Source organism: Vespula vulgaris, chromosome 1, assembly GCF_905475345.1.
Source record: "Vespula vulgaris chromosome 1, iyVesVulg1.1, whole genome shotgun sequence".
In the NCBI taxonomy this organism is placed as follows: domain Eukaryota; kingdom Metazoa; phylum Arthropoda; class Insecta; order Hymenoptera; family Vespidae; genus Vespula; species Vespula vulgaris.
In genome coordinates this window covers 134,347-150,424 of record NC_066586.1, presented here as the reverse complement: position 1 = coordinate 150,424, position 16,078 = coordinate 134,347, and the positions used below count along the sequence as shown (strand labels likewise).

The 16,078-nt window shown below is 43.7% G+C and overlaps 1 protein-coding gene across 4 annotated transcripts in view; it reads left to right on the top strand.

Annotated features, from left to right (window-relative positions):
• LOC127071815 (uncharacterized) overlaps positions 1 to 16,078 on the top strand; it is an 81,030-nt gene that overhangs the window by 39,664 nt on the left and 25,288 nt on the right. For all 4 annotated transcript variants that reach the window (XM_051011534.1, XM_051011523.1, XM_051011544.1 and 1 more), the window contains exons 3-5: positions 5,886 to 5,929; positions 8,451 to 8,541; positions 13,529 to 13,606. In XM_051011534.1, the coding sequence (XP_050867491.1) occupies positions 5,886 to 5,929; positions 8,451 to 8,541; positions 13,529 to 13,606 (213 nt within the window). The remainder of the gene's footprint in view (positions 1 to 5,885; positions 5,930 to 8,450; positions 8,542 to 13,528; positions 13,607 to 16,078) is intronic.

Below are 16,078 nucleotides of genomic sequence, written 5' to 3'. Positions count from 1 at the left end.
AGGATCGATCGGAGCCGAAAATTCTCCGATTTCTTTAAAAACGATCGTTCGAAGCGACGAGCTTTCTTCGCGATTATCGTAGCCTACAGATATGCGCGTGCGCACATAAACGTATACAAATACACACGCAAAAACACACGTACACGTAGAACGTAGGCAAGCGAGCCTTTCGTCGATTCTCCAAAAATCCAATTTGTACGCTCGTTCTGCTCGCGAGATGCGCAATCGCACGTACAAACGATACATGTATAATCCGTTAACGATATCATCACCGACGAATCATTCTCTTCTCATCGACGCTTTTATGCGCGCCTCATCGTACATAGAAACACACATCTATATATACGACACAATAGTATATATACATACATATATATATATATATTATAATTAACTGTACCGGATATATCGTAATCTACGCGGTAGTTTTGTGTCAATTAATACTATAATGAACGAACGTTTAGTCATGTTTTTTGAGAAACGGATAAACGTAGACGATTAAGCTTACGTGTGATAATTCAAGCAGGAACGAAGAAATTTCTTGTGATAAGGGAGACGTATCCCCTCGATGTCTCGCATTCTCACAAGTACGCGTCGTTACTTTTTTATTAGTACCTTTTGCCTTCAAATCTCCTCCGCGAGTTATTCCGTAAGAATCTCTCGAGCGACGTTGAAATATCGATGCACCCGTATCGAAGAATATCCGTAATATTTGACAAGTATCGTTATCATTGAGCGATCCCGATATCGCCGTGCATTTTTCCTCGACTCGGTGTTTTCCGATTCACGCGCTGTAAAATCGACAGAGCGGATTCGTTTCGAACGGCTTATCCATTGCCAGGTCGTGCACAAACTCGAAATTTTCGATATCGAACCGACTTGGCTGACCGTCGGCACCGTACGTACGTGCCTATCGACCGATAATAAAATGATCGATCGGTCGATCCGTCATATCGCCTGTTACCAACGCTTCTTCGGTCTCGGGTATACCTTGAAAAACAAGCGAAACCGATCGCTGTTTCTCCGACTCGAGAAATCAATTTTTCCTCTCCCACCCCCTTCTCTTTCCTCTTCGTACGTCGGATACATGCGGGTGGTAGATCGTCGAAGCCTCTCAAAGCGGATGAAATTCTCGTATCTCATCGCCTTCGTCTTCTCGGTCCTGTTGCACGCAGGGTCGTATTCCAGATCCGTAGCCGGTAGCAACGGAATCGCGAAATAAGAGTTCTCTACGTGCTGCACGAATTTATTCAGCCGTATTCATACGTATATCCTACTCGAGGACAATGAACCGCAAGAAATGCGACGCCCGTGTTTTCATCTCCCCGGAACGGCGTCCTTTCGAGGAAAATATTTTTCGCAGCTGTCGCGAGGAAACGGATAGAGAGACGGGAAGAAAGTATGACGCGTTAAAAGCACGATTCGAGGACTCGGAGAGATAGAAACGTAAGTAGTCGGTGTTTCCGTTCCGCGGCACAGCTGGTTCTCTCGATCGAAGTAGAACGGATCTACGCTCGAAGAAACTTGCCGCGATGCGACGAGGGCACCGCGGTGCTTTTTGGTTCCAACGCCTTCGGCGGAAGGTCGAAAGTAACGCATCGAAGTCCGTGACGTTCGAGGGTGCATCGAAGCTAACACCTAGACCGCACGAATTATCCGATATCTATATATCGGATGCGTCCTTTCAGAGAGTTTCGGTTAACGTCGCTCGTATCTCCGCGCCTATTCGTTCACTCTTTCATTACCCGTTTGGTCTTCTAGCTCGAACGAATCGACGCTTGGCACGTGAAAAGAAATCGTGCGATATCTCGACGAAGACCATCGAGAGTATCGGGATGTCTGCGAGAAAAGCGAGACGATCGAGGCGAACGTCGAAGATTAGGTTGTACGCCGAGCGGATTTATAATCGACTGCTAGCACAATTAGGCGCACATCATGCTAAATGTCACGCACGTCACGCATACGGCTCGACATATCATTCGCAAAAGTTGCGCACGCATAATCTCCACCACAATCTATACATACACAGTGTTCGGATTTATCACAAAAACACATGAAATGTCTAACTACGTGTAACTAGGCGCGTCGACGGCCCGTCTTGCGTCCGACTTACCGCGCGCGTTTCGATTGATTTCGATGATTAGAATTTTGCGACTTTCAAAACGCATCGTCGGGTATCTACGTATATCCGCCAAAGATCCAGGCATATCAAGTCTCGAACTCGAACGATTTCTCGCAAAGCTCCGTTCTTTCCAACGCGTCGCCTCAAAGTCAATCCCTTCCGACCGTCCCGTCTGCTCGTTACTCGAACCTTCCGATCGAGTGAACGTTACTCTCCCATTCTAACCATCTTTCTTCGTACCTTCTCGGCGCGCAACGAGCTTCCAGAGTTTCCGTGTTCGACGAGAAAACGCTCTAACCGTTACGACGGAACGGTCCCCGACCGAACCTAACCGAGCTCGGACTCCTCCCGCTTACTCGCACAAATCCGCGCGCTTCCCTCCTTCTCGATATACGGAAACTTTCGTCCCGTTTTCAAAACTTTTTCGCCTTTCCCTTTACGACCGAACCTCCTTCCATCGTCGAGAAAGAAATTTTGTAACTCCGATAAGGAGTCTACGAGCGTAAAGCGAGACACCCGGGTTCGAACGCTTTTGAAACGCTTTAAAATCTATTCACATATCAGATGTATCTTATCGTCGAAGGGAAATATGCAAAATTTATATATGTATATGCGTATCTATATATATGAAATACGTATACCGTAGTCGAGAAAAATTGGTAAAGTTGTCGCGAACGCAACGAATTCAACGAGTTGAAAAGAAACAATTACTCGTACGTGTCATTTGCGTATATGTCGCGTTGGTAAGCGGACGTACGACCGGCCGAGAGCTTTTGCCTCTGACGTCCTCGGTTCTCTCCTTCCCTCGTCGTGCACGCGCGACCTCGCACGAAGACCTCGCGCGACTTTTATGACTCTGCGCCACGCGTAGATACGTACGTAGCGAACGTCGGGGGACGTGACCTCGACGTATTCAACGCGATACTCGACAAGTGGTATAAATAAAAATCTAACCCACGTTAACGCTGTTTCATTTTCGATCCTTTTCTTTCGCGTTTTCGAAGAGGACGCGCGATCTAACGCGACGAGGAACGAAGGACCGAGCGATCGATAACTTCCCTATCGCATTTTCATATCATAGATATCTTCGTACCATTAAATGTCGTTCGTATCATTCGATTCGAGAAAGGTCGATGCCTTTCTCTCGATTGGTGTAGCAAAGTGAAAACTATTCAATGAAAAGCAAAAAAAAAAGAAAAAAAAAGAAGCAACTCGTCGATCTCGCGATTAGCGCGAGCATCGAAGCGGCGATTAGCGTATAAGCGAATTAAAAGGTAATACCATACGGTTGTTAAGGCCTAATAGATAAACGGACGATAAACTCGTTAGACGATAACGAAAAAAAAAAAAAAAAAAAAGAAAAAGCAAGCGAGTAAGTAATTAAGTACGTTTCGTTATCTATTTCAGTTTGTATATTTCCTTGCCTTCGAGCGCGTCTCCTTTTTCTTCTTTTTCCACGATTTTCTCTAGGAAAAGGGCGAAAACTACTCCGAGTCGAAAAAATACCCGCGACCGAGCTCCGTGCAATTAAGGTACCGTGATATACGATTTAATCGTAAAGAGAAGCTTTTCGCGACATTTTTTCCGCCGTCCGCGTTGCGACGAAAAAGCGTAATCGAAGCATGCTTAGCCAGGAAATTACTCGCTAACTCGAAAACTCGAGCCTTCTTCCATTTCTTCTTGCAGTTTTACGTTCATAAAAGAATAACGAGAAGAATATTACATTATTTTACAAAAGTCCGACGGAAGAAGCTTCCGGGCTCGAGCTTTTTAAAAATAATTACGGTCGATTTTGGAAATATTTTCTTCGAAAATTCGACGATACGAGGGGGCTAACTCTCGAATCGATTCATTTTCTTCGATAAAGAGAAAAAAGAGAGAAGGGAGACGCACTCGATGGCGGTCCACTTTGTGGCTAAACGTTCAAGAAAACGATAAAAATACTCTGGTGTTACCGAGGCTTCTTCTAGCGAAAAAAGATACTCATCCCTTCCGCAACACTGTCCCAGAAGGAGTAAGAGACAAAGGTGAGAAAGACAAAGATAGAAATAGGTAGGGAAAGAAAAAGGCAAGAGAGAGAGAGAGAGAGAGAGAGAGAGAGAGAGAGAGAGAGAGAGTGAGTGAGAGAAAGAGAGAGAGTGAGAGAGAGCGAAAGAAAAGAGACACTAACGAAGGAGGGACAAAGATACCTGCGGCTCTCTAAAAATACTTATTAACACTTGTTACGCGCTATCGATAAGTTTATATCGTATCTCTATCATAACAAAACTTTACGAGTATTATACGTGATATTATATTTATACGGGCTGTTACGCGCTGTCTCGAGGACAAACGTGAAGAGAAGAAAAAGAAACTTCCATTTTCATCCGCGAGAAGGCCGGCCGAGCGAGTGGATGGAAACTAAAGGCGAGGCACTTCGCACGACGATAAGAAGATCGAATTCATGCGTTTTTCATTTCTTTTCTTCGTAGATTGAAAGAGGTAAAATTTCGCAAGGGAAAAAAAATTAAAGGAAAGAGAAAGGTGAAAGAGAGGTGGGGAGAGAGAGAGAAAGAGAGAGAAAGGGAAGGAAAGGAAGCAAACTCGAAGGAGATTCGTGAAAAGCGTGAAAAATCTCAAACGAGTAGAAGCGATTATTAGAAAGCGAGAGACGGCGTTTCCGAATCGATTTTCAATCGGGCACTTGATTAATGTAGCAGGATCGAAGAAAAAGCAGAGAGACGAGGCGAAAGAGAAAAGCGCTTATCCGTGCTACAAAAAAGGGATTAAGATAAATGCTGGCTCATCCGTGCTAGTATTACGCGTTTACTCGTCGTAAGTATAGAAAGAACGCGATGGTTCGAGCGCCGAGAGAAAACGAGAAAACGCGTCTGTGGAAAAGTAGAAGAACCGTACGAAGGAGAGATCGTAATCCGTAGCGCGACGTCGTGGGATTTAATGATGACGAAGGAAGAAGAGGAGGAGGAAGAGGAAGAGGAAGAGGAAGAGGAAGAGGAAGAAGAAGAAGAAGAAGAAAAAGATAATGCACTAGTTGGCACGAAAAATGTCTCCTTTTTTTATTTTCTCTCGACCTTTTTTTTTCCTTTCGCCTGTTACTATTAACTAATAGGAAGACACATTTTTAAGGCCGATATCGCGAGGAACCGAGTTCGTTAGTCCCTCGTCCCTTGTTCGTTTTCTTCGTATTATTTCGTTCGTTTTTCAGCCCTTCTTCGTCTTCCTCGTGTCGTTATTTCTCCGCGTCTTCCTATCATTATTTTATCTTTATTATTATTTCTCCTATTTCTCTTTCCCTCTATTTTGACAACTCGGATCGGCGTTTTCTCTTTCAAACGAGTCTCTTTCGTCTCGAGTCGAAGGTTAAGATCGCAAGGAAACAGCGAGCGAAGAAGCATCGTGCGTGCGCAGCCACGGAACGACTCGACTTTTCGAGATTTCCTCCTTTGAATTTGCTGATCGCGAGACCGAGACTTTCCCTCGCTAATGAAAAATGGAAAGTTCTTTCTTCTTTTTCTTTTCGAACCGTACGAGAGAACCTTCTCGTCGTCTCGCAGCTCTCGTAACTCTTTCCGTGGCGGCACGTTTTCAAAGACTGTATTATCCTATTTTCTCGAAAGCAGGAAAGAAAAGGTAATATATAAAAACGCCTGCGTCATCGTCGTTCGCGCGACCGGCATACGCGCGCGCGCGCCTTCTCCATTTAGTTTTTCAAACTACTGTTATTAGGCTTGTTTTTAATAAAAATTGTTTTTTTGTTTGTTAGAACGGAAGCGGACCAGGCGGCGAATCCGGTGGACGAGCTAACGGGTACGTATATTTTCCTTCGTCCCTCTTCCTAACAAATCCATTTTCCCTCGCCATTGACGTTCACCTTTCGACTTGACCTTTGAAATTATACGAAAGCCAAGGAAAAGAATTTCTCCATAGGTACGTACGTGTATACAATGCGAACGTCGACGTGTTCGAGACGCTTAGAAAAGAGGAACGATAACGCCGTAATTCCGCTTCCATGTCCGACAAATCGTCCCGCTGTCAAAATCGTGAGAAGAAAACTTCCTGGAAAGTTTCTCTCGCGTTTCATCGGACGTTTTTCAATAGAATTTTCCAGATAGGAAGTTTCGGATCGTGAGAAAGTTAAGATTTGTCGACGATTCCATTCGCCGCGATCGTCGTCGCGCAGTTGCGACCTAAGCGACCTAAGCGATACGTTGTAATTCGATCGTCAAAGATGATAATTGCTCGACCGGAAAGTAATTTCAACTTGCTTATGCGTCATTAAAGGCTGCTCTTGGAAGGACGGTTAAAACGATCTGATCGAAGGGTCGACTCGCGATATCGCCTCTTTTCTCTTTTCTTAAGGGGAAGGAAGCCCTTTCGTTGGCATGCCACGAGAAAGGGAGCAGCAAACTAGGATTCTCTACTCTGACACATCGGACGCGGAGGGAACGTTGAAGAGGGTCGACGAGAAAAGTGCTTCTTAATTGTTGCGAGCTGCTCGAGGCGAATCGTTTAGGGATCTCGAGACAATCGATAATGCTCTCGATTTAAAGAGGACCTCTTTGCTAGGACATCGGAACATCGGAACATCTCACGATTTCGATAGCTTACCAATTTCTTTCTATTTCCATATTCGGAATGTCAAAAACGACGTCGAGAACAGGCTCGTAAGCCTGCAAGCCGACAACACCCGTCGGCGAACCGTACGTAGGTCGTACAGGTCGAAAGTCGAAACTGCGAAACGGACGGAGAATGGACAGAGATTCGGTGTGGTCGACTGGCGGATCGTTTCTCGTTACCACCGCGACACCGTTCGCGCTATCTCTCATCCACTCCTTCAAACGGAGCTTAAAGCTCCTTTGATATTTATCCGACCGTGTTCCCTTATCGCAAGCGTCAGGCGAATTGGCCGCTATCGCCATTCGGATGTAATCTTCCTCGACGATGGAAAACGGTGCGCATCGAAAAAAAAAAAAAAGAAAAGGAGAAAGCCACGAGAGAAACAAGACCGAGCTTTCGATTCGACGAATTGACAAAGGCATACGTTCGTTAATCTCTGCTCCGAGCTCTTTCATCGAGAAAACTTTCACTTTTATCTCGCGCCGAAAAAGAAAACTTTTTTTTTCTTTTATTTGGTTTAACGATCTCTCGACTCGGCTTTAAAATCTTTGAACGAACGATCCGTCTCCGTTAGCATTCCTTCTCGATTTAGATTCTGCAAAGTTTAATCAAACAACGTGTAATCTCCTTCCTTGCGTGAGAGATTCCGGTTTACGTCGGAAATATGAGGATTAAGAGAGAGAAAGAGAGATTACGTTCTGGGCGTAAACCGTCTCGAAATGATGGATCGTTCGGTGTGATACTTAGCTGTCGGGAAACGTTTTTATTCGAACGTTGCCCTGAAAATTTATACGATCCGACTCGAGAGAAAAGAAAATCAGGTCGGTCGAGAAAAGTATCTCGAAGCGAGGTAAATAAATAGGGATTTTTTCTCGCTTTTATTTTCTTGCGTTTACATTGAAAGTAACCGCTACAATAATTGATAGAAAGCCGCGGGTTTCTTTGCTAGGTCAATACGTACGCGAGTACTTACGTACTTACGAGAGCTCGGCAACGGAGTACGCGCGGCCCGAAAAACAAAAGCTTTTTCCTAACAATAAGGGAAGCAGTTGTCTCGTCGACGAATTGCGACGAATACTCGTCGGCCTTCTTTCGTTCTTTCTCTTCCGTTTTAACTAATTGTTCTATACCGTTTAATAATTTTCAGCTTGAGATTTAGATCTTTCCTTCAGAGACCGTTCCTCAATTACTCTACGTTTTATAATTGCTTTTCAAGGCCTAACGTTTCGCCGTGCCAATTACTTATGATATAAAATTCCGGAGGGGATAAAAAAAAAAAGAAAAATATATAAAAGAATTTCTGCAAAAAGCACGGGAAAAAAGCTGGCTACGTTCGAAAAAGTTCTTCGTCGCGCTCTCGAGATGCTTCTTTCGAAAGCGGGACAGAGATATCTCGGCCGTGATCGTTGAAAGAAGAGTTTGCGATATTGTTGTTAAAGTTCGATTACTTTTCGATTCATTCTGAATCAAGGAAGATCCAGACGATATACGATATACGTATATGAATGTCGATTGGTACAATAAGTCTGCGATAAGCTCTCGTCGTCGGCGTGCACGTTATTATCCAAACTTGGAAGAAAAGGAGCGATCAAGGCTTTCCCGATAACTTATTGAATAACACGATTTCTGATATCTATCTCATTATCAATTTTTCATGCGACAAAAGACGTCGTCGGTGCGCTAATTCTCTCTCCGTAATCCTTTGTTACAGGCATCCAGGCGATAATCCTTTCTACAGCAACATCGACAGTATGCCGGATATTCGACCGCGTCGGAAGTCGATACCATTGGTCTCCGAGCTGGTAGGTAGTCGATCGCCATATTAATGCAATTCCATCGTTGTTCCGTCTACGATAAATCCCTCTATCTCGTAATATAAATCCGTACGTGTATTATTATAGGTACATAAGTACACTTTGTAGGCGCGAACATAATTCTATGTACTTACATATCCCGAATCGTCCGCGTTTGTCGAACTTTCTTAATTCGACCAACGAAACCGAAACGTTCTAGTCGTCGTCGTCGTTGTCGTCGTCGTCGTCGTAGTAGTAGTAACAGTAATCTTCCTCCCTACCTGTCCTCCAACGAACGATAATCGCGAGGAACGAACCCATCCTCGCTTTCCCATCCTCGAACTAATTGCTCGCTCGGTTTGTTTTAATTAGTTTTACTAGCCGGCTTGAGAGAGGATCTTGGCATGTCGCTCTTTCAACGTTTACCTCACGCGACCCACGCCCTACGAACGAACGAAAAACGATTTATGCCAGCGTACTCGCCAACGTACTCGAGTATTCCTTCCTCCTCAAGCCCTTCTCTCCTCTTTGGTCTCGACGACGACGACCAAATCGATCATAACACGGACGTACCGTAAATTCGATTTTTCTGTCGCGCGACTTACCTTCCGTATTGGCTGCTCTTATCAAATTTCGAAGACAATAGAATCGATCTCGAGCTAGCCTCTAAGGTAACTCGCGACTCATACGATGGCACGTGCCTCGTTCTAATCTAATTACGTGTGTTTGCGTTTCAGTGTTACAACGTCTGGCTAATAATCTAAAAGTGCCTATTGTTAACGGGTGTTAAGAAAAAAAAAAAAAAATAAGAAAATTGGGAAAAGGCATGGAAAGAAAAGCAAAGCTTTAGAGAATGTAGGAATTCTTAATTCAAGTGTCATTTTCAAAAGAATCGCGGATCGATCGACAGCGCATAGAAATCGTATGAAATTCGTATCAACGAGAACGAGAACGAAAACGTCACGTCGATATTCGTTTCTACTCTCTTTTTCTTATTTTCTTTTAATCGGAGGATAATCGAAGGCGTTCGCTAACGACGCGTCCGAAAAAGCATTTTTATCGAAAAAATCGGATCGGACGTGCGTTCAAAGAGATTTCATATCGCGTTTCGATCTATCCGCGATAAGTAGAAAATCGATACGAAACGATCCGGAGGATCCTCAACGTGTTTCGTACGTTTGCGAAAAGGAAAAGGAAGAAAAAGCGTGGAGGAGAAATTTTTAAGGAGATTGTTTTAAGGAGTTTCAAAGTCGGTAGCTAGTTTTACGAGCGACGATGTTTCAAAGTCGTTACTTAAGCAGTAACGTGACTAACTTGGCACTCCTCCTTTCGGAATCCCTTGAGGGCACCTTAGTTTCCCGAGCCCGTTGTCTGTGTCCCTATATGTTCGGTGTCGAAAATTTCTATCTGATTGTTGTGTACAACGTTACCTCGCCAAACGGAGAACGGACACGTCGATTCAATTCGACCGGATATCGACGACGAGAACCTCTGAAAATTATCGGACTTTGGCGGATTACTCGGCCTAATAATTGAACGAATTCGCCGATACCAATTACAATAAGGATTTAGTAATGAAAGGAGCAAATAAGCCGATACCAACGTCACATTCCGATAATTTCCCATAAAGGAAAAGTAGCCCAGCCAAATCGTTTATTTCACTTGATCTCCTTCCAACGTTTGTGCAAAAGCCTATTTCATTAAGACGTATCGCGCATGGTACCGATTTCTAACGGGCTATCGTTCCTCGACGTTACGATTACGCGTGTCCGTTAAACATTGTCTCTGTGCCTCTCGTGTGTCTAACTTTTCCACATTATCTATACTCGTTTCGTTAGAAAGGAAAAAGAAAAGAAGAATAGTAGAAATAAAATAAAAGAAAATAATTAAATGGACGTAAATGATACACGTACTAACCAGCATATAATGCTATTTTCTTTGTTTGTTCTCTGTGGCGCCCGTTGTTGTATCCACCTGAACACCTGAAAAAACTAAACCACTCACTGAAAAAAACCTCTCAAAAAATCTCAAAAACTCTACCTCCAGGTCTTGAAGGTACTAATTAAATGCCTCCTTAGCGAACTTAATTAAAAGAAGCTTGCTTGAACGTCGCATGCGATTGCTCGTCGTTTCGATATTTCTCCTTCTTATTTGCTTTCTCTTTTGTGTTTGTTTTCTTCGTTATCTTTCGTTTCGTTTTCCCTACCCTCGCTTTGCTCGAAAAGTAATTCGCTTTTCCCTATCCAGAGCCATTTTGTTAGTTCGTAGCCTTTGTTCGTTCGATCGTCGTGGCTTTGGTTCTTAGCGACGCACCGCGAACGCATGCGTTTCGAAAGGCCGTACCACAAGCAACGCGCCTGGATTGTTATTTCCTTCGTTTAATCCGAGGAAATGGTAAAACGAAAAAGAGGAAAGGTCGAAGGGCGGAGACGATAATGGTGTATGGTCGAGGTGACGCGGTGCGTTCCTTAATCGCAGTGCCAGAGAGTGCATTTAATCGAGGCCGACGCTTGGGGTACGGGCCACAGCCCACTTTCGTACGAATGTGCATCGTAATAATAAAGGAGAATGTAGCTGGCACGTGGCAGATAATTTTATGCTTTTCGTGTATAATAGCGCGATACGCCGAGAAAAGGGGGTTTTGCTGCGTACCGCGGTAAACGTCACATCGTTTGCGCCGTTAGAATCGCACCAACCTACATTTCTGACATTATCTTTCCTTTCGTTATAATTACCGGCACCCTGGCTCATCGACAAGATTATTCCCTATTGGCGCGAAATTTATTTTCATCGATCGTTCCCCCCGCACCCCGTCCCCACGAGCGACCTGTGTTTACCCCGAACCACCTTGCCTTTAGCGACTATCCTATTGACGCAAACAATCCTAAGATCGTTCGGTTTGCTCTCCGTCGGGGAGAAATCGACACGGACGCTTTCTCACGCTTTTATGTTCGTCGATGCATGTACTGCGTAAGCGAGTACCTGAGCAATAAACTGTTCGCTTAGTCGTTCCGTCACGTTTTGCATGCACATACGAAACAAATTAGATGAACGTAGTCAAATATAGTTGCAAAATATAGTTGATCGTAATTAACGACAACGTAGCACGTACGTAGACACGGCTGGATGAAAATTTGACAAATATTTATGAACGCGAGCGAAATAAAAGAAGAATCGTTTAGGTGAGCTCGAACGAAGAAACGATTAGAAATGTTCCATGGGTCGATGAATGAGATAAAGACGAGCGTCGCGATCGTTTTAAAACGAAGCGATTTAAAAAGAGAAAACGGCGCCCCGTGCAAATGTTACGCAAGCACGCTTGTTATTATACACGTTAGAAACGCCATAGGGTAGAAGAGATCGAAAAGCGCGGTGGTACTACAATACACGAGCGGCAAAGCGATATTAGTGCAGAGCATTAGAATGCGGATTGCGGATAAGAGGAAGACAGTAGCGCATGCATCGTGCACGGGGCCCCGTGCATAATATCTTAATTGAAATCTACGCCGAACCGCAAATCTCCGCGTGCCACACCTACCAGGCACCTATAAGCTAATTGGATTAGACTTTCATCGTAGAGATATATTCTCTCTCTCTCTCTCTCTCTCTCTCTTCACTTGATATCTTTCCCTCTTTCTCCCTCTCTCTCCCTCTCTCTCTTCATTGCCATCTATCCATCTATCTTTTTCCGTTTTTCGCCGTTAGACCGATCTCTAATTCGTATACCCTCCATTTTCATTTTTCTCGCGCTCGCTGTCTCTCTCGCATTTCATTTTGTTTTAATTCGAGTATTTTTCTTATCTCCCGATCCATCTCCTCCCACACTTTCTCTCGCTTTTTAATTAACGTTCTAAACATTTTTGCTACTCTTCATATACGCATATCAAACTATATATATATACATCATTTCACGAACATATGTAAATACAGTGCAAAACACAAAGCGAATTACATCCGTTACGAGACTCCTCGGAAAATTGTGCAAATTTATTTCCGAAATATCTATCCATCTTCGTCAATAATTAAAGTAATGTTTTTTTTTCTTTTTTTTGAAATCGTGAAAACGCAAACTACCAGAAAATTTGCAGAGCGTTCGTTTGAAATCTCGAAACTTTCATGAAAGATCGATCGTTCGACAGCTCTCGAGCAAAAAGAGAAAAAAAGTTATCTCGACGTCATTTACATACGAGCTTTGTTCTATTTTTCGCGCGATGCACACACGTGTCCTACCCACGTATACGAAAGAGAAGGGAAAGAAATATCGAGGAGTCTCTCTCACGACTTTATTTTTTCATTTCCTTTTTCTTTTTTTTTTTCTTTTTTGTAAAATACGGCATAAGAATTGTTAAAGCACGGCTCTCGAAAGAGATCCATGTACATACAACAAACGCATCTCTTCTCGCTCGTTGTACATAACGTCTGTTCGACCGTAAGTCGATTTTTTAAATACACATGCATATTTGGCACGGTAGAACGATTTCACTTTGCACCTTTTTACGATTAATCGAGATTATGGCAAATTTGACACGAATTTTTTATGTCGTTATTATTATGATTATATCGGCGTCTATAATTCTTCTGCAATATTTTTATATCTCTTTGTAAGTTTCGATCTCTTCACGAATTTTGGTATTTTTCTTGTTATCACCGATAATCATTCTCTTGTTATCTCTACGTATCAACGATTACTCGTACGATATCTTTATAAAATGTTTCTCGTGTTTTTGCGTTCTTCGAGAGAACCTACTTTTTTCACTTTTTTCTTTCCGTCGTTTGCTTTCTTCTCTTTCGTTTCGTTCATATTTTTCTGTCCTCCCTCTCTCTCTCTCTCTCTCTTTTTATCTTTCTTCCTCTCTCTCTCTCTCTCTCTCTCTCTCTCTCTCTCTCTCTCTCTCTCTCACTTTTTATTTCCGCTCTTTGTCACTGTCTGTACAATGGAGAGACCGGAAGGCATTATAGCCGGATCAGATGCACATTAATTTCTATCTTTTCTCAGACAATGGCGGCGACGAAGAGGAACGCCGCAGGGCTCACATCCGCGGTGCCCAGGGCTACGCTGAACGACGAGGAACTGGTAAGGACTCGTACTTTAGACGATCTACCTCGAGACATCATCGTCATCCTTCTCGTATCGATGTAACGAAGAAAAAGGGTAAAGGAAAAATAGAAGGAATAAAGTAAAGGAAAAAACGGTGGGCAGAGTCGCGAAAAGCTTCGCTCTCGCGTCGTTAGAGCGAACGTTTTCGTAGACTCGTGCGCCGAACTTGGTTTGCTAGATTATAATCGTCTTTTCAACGATCGGAGAGCGTCATTAAAATCCATGGAATCGCGAACGCGCATGCGCCATAGAGGAAACTCGAGACCGTCGAAAAAGATCGTTCGAAACGAAATAATTTTGCACTTTCACGAGGTGATTCGAATCGCTGACATTTTTCTGACGAGTCGGATCCGAGTCGGTCCAGATCGATCAAGAGGATATATATCGGTGATCCGTCCGTGTTTAAGAATTTTCGCCGGCAAGTCCGTCGTATCGGATGGATATCAAAATTTCACTCGATGTGTCTGCTCGCCGTCAGAAAACAAGCAGTTTCCTTTTCGACGATTTAGGAAGAAAGTTTCGTAACGTCCATCGCTTCCGCGCTCGTTTCTACGATTAGGATTCCGCGGCTGATTTCGTGGCAAAAAACGGCGTCATTTAACGTTAAGTTCGCTCTCGCGCAAGCGCGTCTTGCGAAGTCGCACGGCGACGCGTCGTTTCCCCCTTAAGATATTAAGAATTAATTTAACACTCTGTAATCTATCTTTTCTTTCTTTTTTCATACGAACCGCTGCAATTTTATCCTCATTTCCACGCTATTTTCTTTCACGTAAGTCTGGCCCAAGCCTACTCTTTTTCTCAATTTCTTTCGATCTTTTATATACTATCTTTCTCTAAATACGAGCCACCCCCTATCAGAAGTCTCCTTTTGCGCTATGAACTTGATGCCGGTGGCAAGCGTGTAGCGAAATAGAAGATGAGATGTAGCGTGCTAGGACGAGCATCGTACATATACGTACATATATGTGTATACCTATTCTTATAGATTCGCACGCGCCCATAATTCTCGCCTCACCTCTACGATACACATAAGTACTCTTGACATATACGATATCAAAGGTTTTCCGCGGAAGAGGAGAAAGATACGCGCGCGCAATAACACACGCGTGTACATAGACGCGATTTAGAAACGAAACCCGCATCGAGCGAACGAACCGAATCGAAAGTAACGCGTGTCTCCGTGCAAGTGGGAAGGGACATACAATTACAACTTGTCGGAATAACTTACAATTAGGTTAGTCCGCTAGGTCTCTTTGATTTTTCTCTCTTCGGACGTTTCTCCGTACAAATCTTATTGCGATTTTTCCTCTTTGCCGAGTACGAACGATTCGATTCGATACGATCGCATTGAGATGTAAACGAGGGACTAAAAATAAAGATGTACGGAGGAACATCCTTGGCTCCGCGCGATAGTTCTATAGTGGTGCTTCTTAGCAGATCGATGCTTTAACCCTGCTCTATCCAGTTAGTGTGTATATATATATATATGTATACACACGCGCGTGTATACATACATATGTATATATCCTTATACATTACGTATATACGTACATAGATATATACGGGGTACGGAGGAAACGTGCTCTCTCTCTCTCTCTCTCCCTCTTTCTCTCTCCCTTTCTCTCTCCCTCTCTCTGTCCTTTTTTCTCTGTCGGAGATCTTGCAAAGGATCCTCCCAAATGAAAACAGAGAGAAAAAGAGAGAGAGAGAGAGAGGAGGGAAAAAAAGAGAAAAATAAAAAGGGAAGGACCTCCTTTTTTTTCGATCGCTCGTCCAGCGTTCGGCTCAAAGGGGAAAAAAAAACAACGTTCTTCCTTTCGATATGGCAAGAAAATATTCGCATCGTCCGAATGACTCCTTCCCTTTTTATCGTCGTCATCGTAACTTACGGAGACACGTTTGATCGTAATATTTTTGTACGAAAGACTGCGAATGTACAAATTAGGAGTCGCAGGCACGATTCGAGAGGCTCGATTTTTAGTGGATTTGCGTGCACATCGACGATAGAGCGCGAGAGTAGAGCGTACACGTGGATGTGTGCAGATCGAGATGTACGATCCTGCATGGAGAATTAGGAAAAAGATCTCGTGCAAAAAGGAGGAACAAATCCGAGAGCGAGTCGAAAGAGCGGGGTCGCGTCTAAATTCGAAATATCTTTCTGGAAAGTCAATCGAAGCGATCGTCGAAGCGACCCCGCTTTTTCGAAAATTCGCCAACGTTAGAGTACGAATGTTGGACTCTTGGACCCTCCGTTCGATCCTCGAATCGATCGAGAAGGATTTCTTCGCCGAGAGATACGAAGATATGGTAAGAGAGTTGGTCCGCGGGGAACGATTTAAATCGGGATATCTCGATGTACTTTTTATCTCTTTCGCGTACGTCCTCTCGCATAGATGTTCTACGTTCGTACGCGTTGGAAATAGTAACGAAGGCGAGATTTCCTCCACG